General features: G+C 38.8%; 4 protein-coding genes across 6 annotated transcripts in view; 2 read left to right on the top strand and 2 right to left on the bottom strand.

Moving 5' to 3' along the window:
• The first annotated feature begins 1,370 nt into the window (after positions 1–1,370).
• Positions 1,371–5,295, top strand: LOC119066943 (DNA polymerase delta catalytic subunit). The gene is made up of 8 exons (XM_037169659.1): positions 1,371–1,525; positions 1,601–1,821; positions 1,883–2,714; positions 2,782–3,522; positions 3,589–3,866; positions 3,930–4,147; positions 4,217–4,556; positions 4,622–5,295. The coding sequence occupies exons 1-8, from the start codon at positions 1,470–1,472 to the stop codon at positions 5,203–5,205; spliced, it is 3,270 nt and encodes a 1,089-aa protein (XP_037025554.1). The 5' UTR covers positions 1,371–1,469; the 3' UTR covers positions 5,206–5,295.
• LOC119066945 (distal membrane-arm assembly complex protein 2) lies at positions 5,228–7,000 on the bottom strand. Its single transcript, XM_037169664.1, has 2 exons — positions 5,829–7,000; positions 5,228–5,766 (listed from the first exon to the last, which is right to left on the bottom strand). Exons 1-2 carry the CDS (start codon positions 6,272–6,274, stop codon positions 5,307–5,309), a joined length of 906 nt encoding a protein of 301 aa, XP_037025559.1. The 5' UTR covers positions 6,275–7,000; the 3' UTR covers positions 5,228–5,306.
• Positions 6,768–9,726, top strand: LOC119066944 (palmitoyltransferase Hip14). Of its 2 annotated transcripts, none has more exons than XM_037169661.1 (7): positions 6,768–7,214; positions 7,372–7,746; positions 7,802–7,969; positions 8,174–8,536; positions 8,771–8,933; positions 9,014–9,133; positions 9,197–9,726. In XM_037169661.1, exons 1-7 carry the CDS (start codon positions 6,903–6,905, stop codon positions 9,571–9,573), a joined length of 1,878 nt encoding a protein of 625 aa, XP_037025556.1. In that variant the 5' UTR covers positions 6,768–6,902; the 3' UTR covers positions 9,574–9,726. The 2 variants fall into 2 exon arrangements, with proteins under 2 accessions (XP_037025556.1, XP_037025555.1); XM_037169660.1 differs by having other exon boundaries at positions 8,762–8,933.
• A 3,954-nt stretch (positions 9,727–13,680) lies between these two features.
• The window catches only part of LOC119066938 (ankyrin repeat and BTB/POZ domain-containing protein 2), a 29,653-nt gene continuing 28,205 nt past the window's right edge, over positions 13,681–15,128 (bottom strand). For both annotated transcript variants that reach the window (XM_037169656.1, XM_037169655.1), the window contains one exon: positions 13,681–13,969. In XM_037169656.1, coding sequence (XP_037025551.1) covers positions 13,727–13,969 — 243 coding nt within the window. In that variant the 3' untranslated portion in view covers positions 13,681–13,726. The remainder of the gene's footprint in view (positions 13,970–15,128) is intronic.

Raw genomic sequence — 15,128 nt, 5'->3', positions numbered from 1 at the left:
AGTCTTGTTCCTTGGACGAGGGGCAAATCCCTGCTATGGGATTACACCTGTTCAGACACTTTCGCTCAATCATATGTCAATAGAGCGTCACGCGAAATTGGCTATGTTGCAAAACAAGCAGAGGATAAAAAACTGGAAAAATACGACCATTTAAGAGATCAGTTCATTTTTGTACCGGTGTCATCCGAAACGACTGGAGTTTACGGAAAGATTGGACATAAATTATTAAAACAAATCGGTAGCAAAATCACAGAAGTAACGAAAGAGAAACGAGCAACGAGCTACCTTTTTCAACGGCTAGGAATAGCAATTCAACGAGGAAACGTTGCATCAATCTTGGGTACGCTTCCGCCTTCTAAAAATCTAAACGAAATATTTTACTTGTAAAAAATTTGAATTTTGTTAACTAAATTAACTGATGGAAGATATCAAACAAAAAAAATGCAAGATCAACACCTCTGTTTTTCAATTTTCAGAAGTTTTACGCTTTTTATAAATGCAGTCAACCTCGAGGGGGAAACAACAAAAGCAACAATAAGAGCTAATGATGGGACAGGCTGCATTTGCCATTGGAGCGAATGAATGGAAATGTAAGCGAATGACTGGAACGAACTAAGGTAAATTATGAGCTAATGAGCGAACGACATATTTCCGTTATTGTTTCCCCCTCGATCAATCCAGATAGTCAAAACAGACTGCGTCTACCGATTTATCTCACTCAATGGCAATAATGCCTCGAGGCAATACCCTCTCTAGCAAACAAACTATTTTTATGAAGGTGGTGAAAGAATCAAGTAGCCTTTGGAATTTACATGTAGATTACAGCGTAGTCAGTCAAAATGTAGAATAGTCTTTGTAGAATACAAAGAAATAAGGTGTGAATTTGACACAGAGAGCTGAGACTTTGGTTGCTAGAGATAGTATTGCTCGAGGTGTTTAGATGGCATGTAATCATCCTATCTTAATTGTGTCTTTGATGATGCACCATCTTCATCATTCGTCTCAAAGAAATTCAACGCATTTACTCAATGACTGGAGGTCAAATAAGTATTTAAGTATTGAATTAAAGGAAAGCTGACCTTACTGTTCGGTCTAGGATCAAAATAATAAATCTGAACAGATTTCAAGATAACATGTAGTTGAAATATAAAAAAAGAAAATTGGTCGCACAACGGCCATCATTTACGTTTAGCTAGTTTTTGTCCTCAATAGTCCCCAATGCTTAAACGTTAGATTAGTATTAGAACTTCATTCAATCCATAGGTCTGTGACGTGTGTTTTATAGAAAAGACCCCGTTAACTTTTCCGTCATAATTTTGTTGCGCACACATCCCTGTTGCCACTATAAAAATATTTTGGTTTGACACTTTGATGTTATTGCGCCAATTCAATTTTTACCAAACGAATTTATTTTATTGAAAGGATTCTAATTTCTGATGTTCTAGTCAAACTGTCATAGTTTCCCTATAATGGAAAATAAACGTAAACAATTTGGAGCTTCGCAAGGTTTCGCAAAGAAATTTAAGTAAGTGAAACTACTGTGTGTGGATCATGAGTTGAATTTGGTCAGAACTTTTCTCTCTTTTCCGTTTATAAAAAGATCGAACGACGACGATGAAGATGAGTTTCAAAGTGCCTTCGAGGCCGATCTGGCCAATATGGAATTGGAAGAAACAGAAGCAATTATCGGTGATGGGCCGGAAACTCAACAAACGTCCATTAAGTGGAGCCGACCAGAACCACCGAAATTAGATCCGCAGAGCGATGCTCTGATTTTCCAACAAATTGATATCGAAAATTACATTGGTCAACCATTGCCAGGTACTGAACCGACCGTACTTTTCAATTATATGGTTGATGACAATCGATTGTGTGTTTTTAGGAATGCCCGGATCTCAAATGGGTCCCGTTCCGATTATGCGTATGTTCGGGGTAACAATGGAAGGCAATTCAGTGTGTTGTCATGTACACGGATTCACTCCGTACATGTACATCGGAGCACCGAAAGGATTCGAAGAGAAACATTGTCGACCATTCAAAGAAGCACTGAATCGTGTGGTCATTGCTGATATGCGATCGAATAAAGAGAGTTTGCAAGAGGCCATTCTGTCGGTGTCAATTGTTCACCGACAATCACTGATGGGATATCATGGCGATGCGAAATTCCCGTTCATAAAAATCGTGATAGCGTTGCCAAGACTGCTCGCCGCTGTGAAACGATTACTGGAAAAGGAAATCGTTTACGATGAATTCGATTTCCAGGATTGTCGAGCCTACGAAAATAACATCGATTTTGATATTCGTTTTATGGTGGACACAAATGTGGTTGGCTGTAGTTGGATTGAACTACCACCAACTAAATGGCGCCGACGCTACAAAAATGGAAAACCTGGCCTAGATTCTCGTTGTCAGATCGAAGTGGATGTGGCATTCGACGAATTCATAGCACATGAACCGGAAGGTGAATGGGCCAAGGTTGCACCATTCCGCATACTGAGCTTTGACATCGAATGTGCTGGCCGAAAGGGTATCTTCCCAGAACCGAATCATGATCCAATTATTCAGATTGCCAACATGGTAATTCGACAGGGTGACAGTGAACCATTTCTGAGAAATGTTTTTACGTTAAACACCTGTGCTCCGATTGTGGGTAGTCAAGTGCTGAGTCATGACAAAGAGATCGATATGTTGGATGCCTGGTCCAATTTTATAAGGTATGTGGCAACTGATGGTTAAATGTGTCGTGCGTCAAATAATTTTCAAAATTTGTTCCATTCATAGAGAGGTCGACCCAGACATTTTTACCGGCTACAACATCAACAATTTCGATTTTCCGTATCTGCTGAATCGAGCTTCACACTTGAAAGTAAAGAACTTTGAGTACTTGGGTCGAATAAAAAACATCAAGTCCGTCGTCAAAGATACGGTTCTACAGTCGAAGCAAATGGGAAGACGCGAAAACAAATACGTGAATTTCGAGGGACGTGTCCCATTCGATTTGTTGCTGGTGTTGATAAGAGATTACAAACTACGTTCCTACACCTTAAACGCTGTGAGCTACCATTTTCTGCAAGAGCAAAAGGAAGACGTTCATCACAGCATCATCACGGATCTGCAAAATGAAAGCGATCAAACTCGAAGACGATTGGCTGTTTATTGCATCAAAGACGCCTACCTTCCGCTCCGTTTACTCAACAAATTGATGTGTATCGTCAATTACATGGAAATGGCTCGTGTGACCGGTGTCCCATTGGGTTGTTTATTAACTCGAGGACAACAGATCAAGGTCGTGTCTCAGTTGCTGCGCAAAGCCAAAGAAAAGGGTTACCTTATGCCGTCGCATACGAGTCAAGCAGCCGAAGATCAGTTTGAAGGTGCCACCGTTATTGAACCGAAACGTGGCTATTATGCGGATCCGATAACAACGCTGGATTTTGCATCTCTATATCCCAGTATCATGATGGCACACAATTTGTGTTACACCACTTTGCTTCAGAAGCCTCAACAAAAAGATAGTTTGGGGTATGGATCCAGTCTTTTCAGCTGCTGAAGACAACAAGTTCCTAACCACAAATTTTTTTGTTTCAGCCTCACAGACGACAAAATCACCAAAACCCCGATGAACAATTATTTCGTCAAAGCCTCTGTCCGGAAGGGACTTTTACCCGAAATTTTGGAATCGCTACTAAGTGCTCGAAAACGGGCCAAAGCAGATCTTAAAGTCGAAAAAGATCCATTTCGACGAAGTGTTTTGGATGGCAGACAGTTGGCGTTGAAGATCAGTGCCAATTCGGTGTATGGTTTTACCGGTGCCCAGGTGGGAAAACTTCCTTGTTTGGAAATATCGGGAAGTGTCACAGGCTATGGTAAGTCAAGACTTAAATAAAAGGCTCAACAGAAGCGCAAAAATTACGGAAATCTTTGTTCAGGTCGTACCATGATCGAATTGTGCAAGCATGAAGTGGAAACAAAGTACACGATCGAGAATGGCTATGAAAACGACGCGGTTGTTATATATGGCGACACCGATTCAGTCATGATAAAGTTTGGTGTTAAGACTTTGGAGAAGAGTATGGAATTGGGACGCGAAGCTGCCGAATATGTCAGTTCAAAGTTCATCCATCCAATTAAATTGGAGTTTGAAAAGGTCGGTGTCGATATTCATCCACAGTGTAGACCTTTCCCAAGTCTTACGATTTCGTTGCATAATTTCCAGGTTTATTTCCCGTACCTGCTGATCAACAAGAAACGATACGCCGGCCTATATTTCACTCGTCCCGATAAATACGACAAAATGGACTGTAAGGGAATTGAAACCGTTCGACGGGACAATTCACCGTTGGTTGCCAATTTGATCAACAGTTGCTTGCAGAAGCTACTGATCGACCGAAATCCGGATGGTGCCGTTGAATACGCAAAACAGGTCATTTCCGATCTGCTGTGCAATCGCATAGACATTTCACAATTGGTCATCACGAAAGAATTGACGAAAAGTGAATACGCTGCGAAACAGGCACACGTCGAACTGGCTGCTAAAATGAAGAAACGTGATCCAGGTATGACAGGGTGTTGAAATATTGAAATTTTCGAGTGAAATGACTGACACTAATGTTTTTGTTAGGAACCGCTCCGAAACTAGGCGATCGTGTACCATACGTTCTTACAGCTGCGTCCAAAAACACTCCCGCTTATATGAAGGCCGAAGATCCGATTTACGTTCTGGAAAACTGCATTCCAATCGATTCAAAATACTATTTGGAAAATCAACTCGCCAAGCCTCTGCTTCGTATATTTGAACCGATATTAGGTGATAAAGCCGAATCGATTCTTCTGCGTGGTGAACACACACGAACGAAGGCAGTGGTAACATCAAAAGTCGGAGCACTTGCAATGTTTACGCAAAAGCGTGACGCATGTTTAGGTTGTAAGGCCCTGCTACCGAAAGGATATGAAAAGAAAGCGCTTTGTCCACACTGTGAAAATAATGAAGCGGCCTTGTATCAGCAAGAACTTTCGCTTCAACGAACGATGGAGGAGAAATTTTGCAAACTATGGACAGAGTGTCAACGTTGCCAAGGATCTCTGCATGAAGAAGTGTTGTGTACCAGTCGTGATTGTCCCATATTTTACATGCGCAAAAAAATTCGAATGGATCTGGACGCACAGGAGAAACGTGTGCAACGGTTCGGCCTTCCGTCTTGGTGAAATTAAATTTTGTTTTCAAGCATTGACTGTTTAACGTTACACATTTATTCAAATTCCACATTTCAATAAAATCCTAATTTCGTATCCTAAGCGTTTCGATTTCATGTGTTCGGCGTCGCAGAACTATCTGCGCCAATTGTTGTCGCGGATGAAGCAACCACTTTTAACATCGGAATTGCTTCCTCCAGCATCAGGCAGTGAAGTTCATATGACGTTGTCTTTTTCGGATCGTCTACGATTAGCATTTTCAGCGATGACAGTCTGTAGAGTGCAGATAGTCCACGCTCTGTTATGGCGGTACCACTCAGATCTAATACTTCCAGAACAGGGAAGTCAGATCCAGACACTCGGTCCAGGCACCAATCATCAAAGGTCTTGACGTTTCGAAAGGAAAGTCTTTTCAAACTTTTCAGCCGGCGAATATTTTCCAAACCTTCGTAGTACAGTTCCATGTCGTCGCATCGAATCTCTTCCAATTGATAGGCTTTATCGAAAACGTTGGGAAATTGGAAATCCAACTCTTTTGGATGGCCAGTAAACCACTTGTCTGAGTTAGTGAATCTGAAAGTAAATTGAAAATTACTCCATTGTCGGGTAAAGACGCACCAAAACAGCCTTCGTACTTGACCGATCCCCTTCGAAAGCAAATGAAATGAGCGGCAGCCAAATCATTCCCAAGAATTTCGTGTCGCTCGGGAATAAATTGTTGCATCAACGCACCAATTTTCACTCGTTTTCGTTCTCGTCGCTCCATTATACCCTTCCAGGAAAAATCGAATGTCGTCTGCAGAAAGTCAATTGTGTCGAACGCGTTCTTATCACCTTTTTCGTCCGTCCACACCGAAAACTTTGATTTCCAGAAATCGTCTTGTTCAGCAAATGGTTGACGCCACTGGAGCTTCTTTTTAGCCAATTCGATTTTCTTCTGTAGGTCGGTCAGCTCTTCCTTGTCATCATATCGACCTTTTTCTACGATTTCGTGACGGCCACCTTTTATGTAGTTGGACATTACGTGACAGGACATGACCATTGGGTGTGATGGCTTCAATATCTGAGTGTACTTTAACATTCTTTCGCAAATTGGTCCAATATATCAAGAGATTTTTCAGGCTCAATTTTAACCGCGAGTAGATTCCAGTCTCGTTGACATTTGTTTGTGTTTTTTTCTCGAGATTTTTTCGTTTGACAGAAACCGATTTTATAAGGCAAGGTGTCAGTGTAGGGCGTGTAATCGATTGAGAGCTTGAATGACTGGACGCGGTTTCGATTCAAAATAACAAGAAGTGATAGATCCAATTTTGATGGCTTTACGTTAGAGCAATTTAAAATGGTACAAGGAACCAATTTTGTGTGACGATTTATCAGATACGATTATTGTCAATGTCATGTCTATATAGGACGAATCTGTGCAGAAAGTCATTTTAAATTACTATACGGAGTTGAGTTGAAAACGGTATGTGTACCGTACTATTACACTTGGTAACTCTACCCAACAATGAAAGTGACAGGATTCGACCATACTGTCACTTTTTTTCGCTGAATGTCAAAAAACGCGATAATTGACATTTCAACATAAAAAAGAAGATAAAAAAGAACGAAATATCATTGATTGTTGGTTGAATGAATTAAATGGTTTGCAGTGAGTGGAAAATCGTACACAACGTTTATATGAAGTGTTTCTAGACAAACGGAGAATAATGTATCAAAGTGCCTGTAGTGCAGCTACGACAGGCAGTTGTGCAGAACCCGAACGAAATGATAGAGATGGTCTGATACCCCAACCAGCCGTAGCACCAGTGGAACATGATTACAGTGGTTTTGATATTGTAAAAGCCACACAGTACGGTGCTATTGGCCGTGTTAAAGAATTGATCGAAGCCGGATGGGATGTTAATCAACCGGATAGTGAGACAGTTACGTTGTTACACTGGGCATCGATAAATAACCGAAAGGACATCATCAAATACTTTCTGGAACGCGGAGCTACGGTTGATGCTATTGGCGGTGAGGTAGGAAAATCATTATTATCGCCTCATTGAATTATGTGTATACCGCATGACGGTTTGTTGTGTCGTTCCGCAATTGCTTTTTCGTTTGAACAGAAATCATTTTTTAATTGCGTAGAACATTTCCTAACATTTTCTCGATCATGTTCTCACCCAAAAGCTATCAGCTACTCCATTACATTGGGCTACAAGACAAGGTCACTTGAGCGCCGTGGTTCTGTTAATGGCTGCTGGAGCCGATCCTACATTACGTGACGCTGAGGGTTGTTCGTGTATACATTTGGCCGCACAATTCGGACACACTGCATTGGTAGCTTATTTTATCGCTCGTGGCGTAAATCCTGATATACAAGATCGAGGCGGTATGACTGCACTCATGTGGGCATCATGGAAAATATCGGCATTGGATCCAGTGAGACTGCTACTGACATTGGGAGCGAATCCTTCTATGGTGGATCATACACATGGCAATACAGCCCTGCACTGGGCGATTTTAGCACGGAATGCTACGGCTATTTCCACACTGATTTTGAAGGTAGGAAGAAGACCAACTAAATCGAGAACCCTTGCGTAACACTTGTAATTACTAGGGAAAGTCAAGTTTGGATTCGACAAACCTCCGAGGAGATACTCCATTAAGTATGCTACAAGTTCATGCCGGTTCGGTATGGATTGGGCAAAAAATTGTAGAAAAAATCCGCGAGCACAGTCAAACAACGATGCGGAGGAATGTGTTCGTGCGAATGACATTGGATAAGGTATGCGAATCAGTGTGACAACATTTTGTTTTCATTTCACATTCTTAACCACTGATCATATACCACCTTGAGCGTCTTGATTATGATGCTCACATCCTTATCTCTGCATGTCATGATTTTACTATCAGCAACATGAATCAGTACCTTTTATTGTGAGTCATCAATGAAATCCGTTTTTCTTTTCTTTTATCTTTGATTTTATAGCGTGTACGATGGTGGAGCATGGTAGCGACTCCTTTCCTTACATTTTACTTAGCTGGAATAATCTTTAATGCCGATACGTTATACATAATCAAACTCTTCCTGCTTACGTGTGTATACATCGTTGCACATACCATCGGTAGAACAATGTTCGACGAACACTTAATGTCACTGCTACCACTTAGTGTGTACATGGCCACAAAAGTATGGTTCTACGTAACATGGCTGTTCTATATTGCCGATACGGTCTCATTTATGACATCAGTTATGTTTGTCGCATGCAGTGGCTTATTGTGGTTATGCTTTTTAAAGTCGTGGCGTGGTGATCCGGGAGTTATTCGGCCGACACAAGAACAACGACTTAGGGTGAGTGTAATCAAATTTTTGTTACCCAAAAAAAATTTCTTTTCCATAAAACCGACCTAGATTTGTCTATTTTGTTGGGACTGTTCGTGGGTAATATCGTGAAGAACACCCCAATACGTATGAACCCATTACACTATACTTAGACTGTGGTCGAATCTAAAAACAAAGATTTTACTCAGCAAGAAGACTAAGACGACCGTTTGTTGAATATAAATTATTTTTGAGGATTTGCAGACGATCGTGGAACTTTCGGAACGGGGAGGCACTGGATTCGAGCCCAGTCTGTTCTGTTCAGCCTGCTTAGTAAGACGGCCGATTCGTTCAAAACATTGTTCCGTGTGCGATCGATGTGTGGGACGATTCGATCATCATTGTCCTTGGGTCGGCAATTGTATTGGTAAGTGTTATTCACTGAGACTACGCATGAAACATTGTTTGCAGAGCGTGACGCTATTACAATTTTCCGTCAATTAAAAGGTACAAAAAATCACAAATATTTCATGGGTTTCCTGTGGTCACTGTTGATTATGTGCTGCTGGATGCTATACGGTGGAGCTCATTTTTATATGCACACATGCTCCGTACCTATGAACGATGGTAAATGATACTTATTTCAAAGTCATTGAACATGGATAGTAATGTCAATCAAACGATTATTAGGTATGATGACCTCATTCATTGGCATCGGTACGTGCAATCCATGGGTCGGCTGGGTGATGGCGAATGCATTGCTTCACTTTGGCTGGGTGGCGGTACTAACATTCTGTCAGACATATCAAGTGGTATGTCTGGGAATGACAACAAACGAGCGCATGAATCGCGGACGATATCGTCATTTTCAAGCCCACGGCGGTAAAAGTCCGTTTTCTCGTGGTCCGATCAAAAATATTGCCGACTTTTTGGAGTGTGGCTGCTTTGGTATGGTTAAACCGATGAACATTGATTGGATGAATTACTATGACATGGATGCGAAGAATATTGAACATGAACCGTTGCTTAGTGGACCGCAAGGTGACGATGGTTTCCATATAATTTAGCTTTATGATCACGTTAACAAAAAGTGTACATACCTTGTATGGAAGTTGGGCAAACGAAAGCATCTGTAATGAGCATAATCTTCTTTTTCTGTAAGTTTTTCTTTTGATGATTTTATGTGTTTAAGTTAGAGTGTTGTTGATGCTTAACATGGAGAAAAAAGAGAGGGAGGTTTTTGTCGTTGATTTGTTTTTGTTTTTAGATTTGTACACACGACGCTTAATTACCAAAACTTTAAGTATTTGAAAATTGAAAAGTGGTTCGGTTCATTAATGTCTTAGGAATAAGTAAAAAAAAATTTCAACTTTTATTTTCGGAGTTGAATTTTGTATTAAAAAAAAAAAAAAACAATTTAAAGGAAACGGTTCGGCTTTTTGTACAATGAGCCAATTATTCACGTTTGCTTTTGCATTTTTTTCTGATCACAAAAATACGCTTTGAGTGGAAATTAAAATTAATCGAGCGCGAAAATGAAGCATTTTTATTGATTCACAACAATCCGACCATCAATGCAATAAACGGGTCGTGTAGTTTGTATTCGATTTTCGAAATTAAGGAAACATCTAAGTTTAGTCTTCGGAGAACATTCAAATAGTGCGAGAGTTGCTATCTATATTTACGGCCTCGTACATAGTGAGGACTACCACAAGGAGAACAATAAAATGTATTTCAGCTAGTCACTGAAGCCCTGATGCTCTTGGAGATCTATATCAGAATTTCGGGTCAAATTTCGGGCCTCGGAAACCCTTTTCGGCTAGTCCCAGAGGTCCTTTTGTATGGGAATTTCGAGTCAAATTTACATACCAACAAAGCGTATGGGTGTTGTGGTTAGTTGTTTCATTGCCATTGTCGCCATGGCCTGATGAGATGTTTGGCAAATTTCTTTAAAACTTTTGAGGAGTTATGAAATTGCATTGCACTGTCTCTCAGATCGAAACAGTGGCAGAACCCATGTCGCTAATTTTAAATTCAAATTTTCATATTGGGACATGGATCGTGCTAGGTCCACGATTTGTATCTCTTTGTCACGTGTGACAAACTTACAAAAGGTACTGCATTTGGCCCGACGATTCAACCCAGTTTGGCTGGGCTGAAACATTTCCTATTTTAGAGAAATTCCAGAAAATTCACTAAAATTCTGGTTTCAACAACTAAAAAGGCCATAGAAACAATGGAGGCACTTTTATCTATTGTTATTTTTTAGAAACATATAAAACATGAAAAAATAGCCTCCCTTGACTAGCCGAAAAGACATTTTATTGTTGTAGTTATTTCTTCTAAAAAAACCCAAAGTTATCTACTAGCGCATTAACTGGTATCGGCAAACGCTAGTAGTACTCGAAGCCATATATATAGCTCACGTACAATTTCTCGGTGGAAGAGAGTAGGATAAATCTCTCTAGACTTTCTATCCGTATTTTGGTGTTTAGCGAGTCTAAAGAACGTCTTTTTCAACATACGCACTAGTTTGACCGGTCCCTATTGTGTCCTATATAATTTGACATTGAAAAATACATCAGGTTAATAGCAATAACTATAAAAGTAAAAGAAAAGAAAAAATGAAAAGCCGGCCTACGGCCCACCTTACTGAACACAAAAAGAACAAATTTTTTCTTGTAAGGGTCGATTGACTAACAGAACAAAAGCTAGAAAATCGCAACTCGGATAGATCAAATAAATTTCAGTTCAATCAAGCCATTTCGACACATTTTTGGCCAAATAAAGAAAAATGTCGTCTGAAACATTTTTCTGGCCAAAAGTGTGCCATCATGGTGAAAAGTGTATTTAAAAAATTTCTTCGCCAAAAACAAGTCACTAAGTCTTGCGCATCTAAAGATTTTGCCAGAGTGAGTTGCCATCATTTGAACTTCTTGTTACAAAAAGTCACGTCGCGACGTCCACGATGTCCCTCAATCAAAATTAAGTTTTATGAAAGGGACAAGGTTATTAAATGCACGAAAGAAGCAGTTCAAACGAGCCTTTCATAAACATCCAATCATCTGTTATCGACATTAGCCACAAAAATAGCAATGTCCTACGATTAATGCGGTATTCTTATATATAGTAAAGATGAATGGTCGAACAAATGACGTCAAAGATTTTGTGTTAAGCACTAGGCGATAAACAGTTGAAGTAAGAGACTTGATTTGCAACAGGCTTGAAGTTTTTAAAAGTTTAATTGAGATTTATTGTCAGATCGACTTTTACAAATTAATAGAGAGACAATACGAGTAAATAATTTCTATTAATCAATTAAGAGATTGCAATTGTTCCGTTTTTCCGGCACAATGTAAAATAATAGATTCAATAATTTCTTTCGGAATCGCTTTTAATCGAAAGCTTAAAAAACAGACAAACAAACGAAATAATTGAAATAGTCTAGTCACGTCAATATAAGTAGGTCGTCTTTAAGTATATTAATAAGATACTTTACTTACTTAACCATGTTTTTTATGAAAGAAAGAAAAACCAACAAAACTTTTTTTGGTGAACTTTTACCTATTACTTGTGAAAACGATTTTACTTTAACAAAAATGATTACAAAATATTTCGATGTTTCTATATGTACCTACCTATTTACGATGTCTACAAGCTATCAACTTACAAAAAAGTGTATAAGTCAAATAAATTTAAAAAAATAAATTTCATAAATTTGAAAGCATTTTTTTCGAAATAACGAAAATAAAATTAATAAAGAAAGAAGAAGAACACCTTCACACCAAAAGACAAAACTTTAATTAGTTTAATTGATTATATCATGTTAAATTTTAAGTGAAAAACAAAGTTATTGAAATTATAAAACTTAAAATGGAAAAAAAGGAAAGAGAAATAAAAAACTGAGAGCACAAGATAAAATCAAGAATAAGTTTTTTCTGCTAAACGAGCATCGGACACACATGGTCCGCATGGTCCCATGAACAGATAAGGTTGAGAAGAAAAATTTTGAAAAAATTGTTGCTGTGCATTCAACCAAAGGTAATAGTATTAGAACAAATAAAGACACTACAAGCTTTGCTCTTCTCGACGAAGGATCAACGAACTTTCTTATTTTAAGCAATCATTCTACAGTCGGAACGATTAAGATCATTTCAGAGAATTTTGCTGTTAGTGCACCTCAATCAAAATTGTAGCCTAACGAAGGACGTGACGCGCTAGGTTCATAGTGTCATGGATAGTAGAGGTCACTACCTACCCAGCTCCATCTCTACACTACAGCTGTCGAAATTTTTAAAAGGCCATCATATGCGTCCTAGAAAGTAGAGGTACTAATGACCATAATTTCAGATAAATGCGTCACATATTGTCGGAGATATATAACAAAAACTATTTTGGCCACCCCAGTGCATTTCGCGATTTCCAGATTTTTTTTACGAAATCCGTCCATTTTCAGTGATTTTAAACTCACACCTAAAATAGACGATTTTACGAAATCCATCTAGTTCTAGTGATTATCTAGCAAAGATACTCTCGCGGAATTTGGAAGACCGACACATTTTCTGTTTTGCGTTTTAAAGGTTTTTTGAGAATTTTGCATGTATTTTTATATGGAGAAATCAGAAACTCAAGTAAAACACAGAAACAGAAAATGTGTCGGCTTTCAAAATTCCGTTCATGTACTCAAATGCAAAATAGTTAGACGAATTTACGAATTTGTATCAGGGGACACACAAGTAGCAGAGTGTAATATATTCGAAAGTGAACACGTTCAGCAGCATGTTGGTATGTTCAGGCCATAGAGCTTTATATTGCAATGCAAAATCATCACGAAGATGTTAAGAATTTTATTCAAGTTTTGATAGAGTAAATGGTTGCTTTATACGAAGATAAATGTCGTTTCTAACTATTTGGTATACATTAGAATATAAACAGTTCAAAGAAATGGTCGTAACCATACATTGACATACCTTCTGTGCGGAGCTAGACTGATCCTCGATATGAAAACAAATTAATTTAAGAAAAAATAAATTTCCTTTTATTTTTACAATAAACCCAACTTTCGGAATGAAGAGGTGAAAAAGAAACAATTTTGTTTTTTTAAATAAATTCGACTAAAACCTATTTGCATAAATAATTACGACCAAAGACAACAGTCGTAAAATAATGAACTTAAGTTAGTTACACTGGGAACAGATCAGTTCCGATATTATTGCCATTTCATTTAATGATTTTATTCGAAGTAACTGTAGCTGGTCGTGCAATATTAGCTGTCTTTTGTGGTGATCTCCTTGACTTGATTCGAGCTTGTAATGTTGTCAGCAATCCACTGAGGACATCGTGATTCGGAATTTTTTTGGCAAACAGTAGTCGCTTTACAGAATCGTCGTACGTTAGCAAAGCGACCATATTTTGCAGCAAGAATCCCTGACAATATTCCATCAGCTTTGGTGCATTGTAGACCTATTTTCATTTCGATTTAGTTAAATAACACTAGGCAGGACGGGCTTTGTACACAAATGGTGGCATAGTGCATTGGAAAGATCTCTGTGCACTCAGTTCGAAACACGCATCCATTGGTCCAAATGACGTCTGTGCTGCAGTTTCACACAACAAAACTTAAAAGTAATGAGAACGATACAGTTGTTAGTGCATCAGGTCTCTCGGGTGCCATGAGTTCAAATAACTGTCTTTCTTCGATGTTGAAGTAACGATACCTGTGGAACGGCATTCGAGAGACATGCTGCACAAAAAACATGCCCATTGCAAATATTGCAGCTGTAGTGGCACCACAGACGTCATTAGGACCAATGGATGCGTGTTTCGAAGTCAGGACACTGAAACGTATCCAGAGCACTATGCCACCATTTGTGTACTTTCCAAAAGTTTCAAATTGTTGCGAAGTGAACCGTAAAGGTAAACATAGCTAACGCCGACCCGTACGAAACACCTATTCGTATCGAAAGCCTTTAATGTGAAACTCTTCATTTCTCTTACTTCATTTTCTTCTCTGCTGAAAAACTATTCTCCCTTTAAAATCACTTACATTATCCACTCTTTGCCTTGTTATCATATACAACTAAATTGCCGGAGGCAATATAGACAGCTCCGTACGAAGACAAATTTCATAAATTCCTATTTAAACAGCTATATACCGCTATATTTAACTATATTTCACTATAAATAAACATTTCACAGATAAATATATGCTATTATATAGCTCTATATGCCTGTATATAGCTCAATATAGCTGTATATAGGTATATATAGATGTCCGTATATGGAATCCCTGAAACCCCACACACATAACAAATTATTTCCATGTTAACAGAAACTCTCTAAGTATCATTTTTCCCAAGATATTTCTATTTTACTAAAATCCAATATGGCCGCCGGCAGCCATTTTGTTAGGAGACCGGAAATAGTACCGACGCTTTACATTCGTTAATACCTTTCAAACAAAAAAAAATTCATGAAATTCGGTCAAAATTTACTCGAGATATTGTCAAAATACACCACGTTCACTGTACTTCCGAGTAGCCAGATAAGAGCTCACTCCAAGAGACCTAGCTCACGCTCCGGAGAACATAATTTCATAAAAAAAAATTTCCCTGATTGGTAC

The sequence above is a fragment of the Bradysia coprophila genome, chromosome IV (assembly GCF_014529535.1).
Source record: "Bradysia coprophila strain Holo2 chromosome IV, BU_Bcop_v1, whole genome shotgun sequence".
Taxonomy (NCBI): domain Eukaryota; kingdom Metazoa; phylum Arthropoda; class Insecta; order Diptera; family Sciaridae; genus Bradysia; species Bradysia coprophila.
The sequence above is the reverse complement of the archived record's forward strand: the minus strand, read 5'-3'. Positions and strand labels throughout refer to the sequence as shown.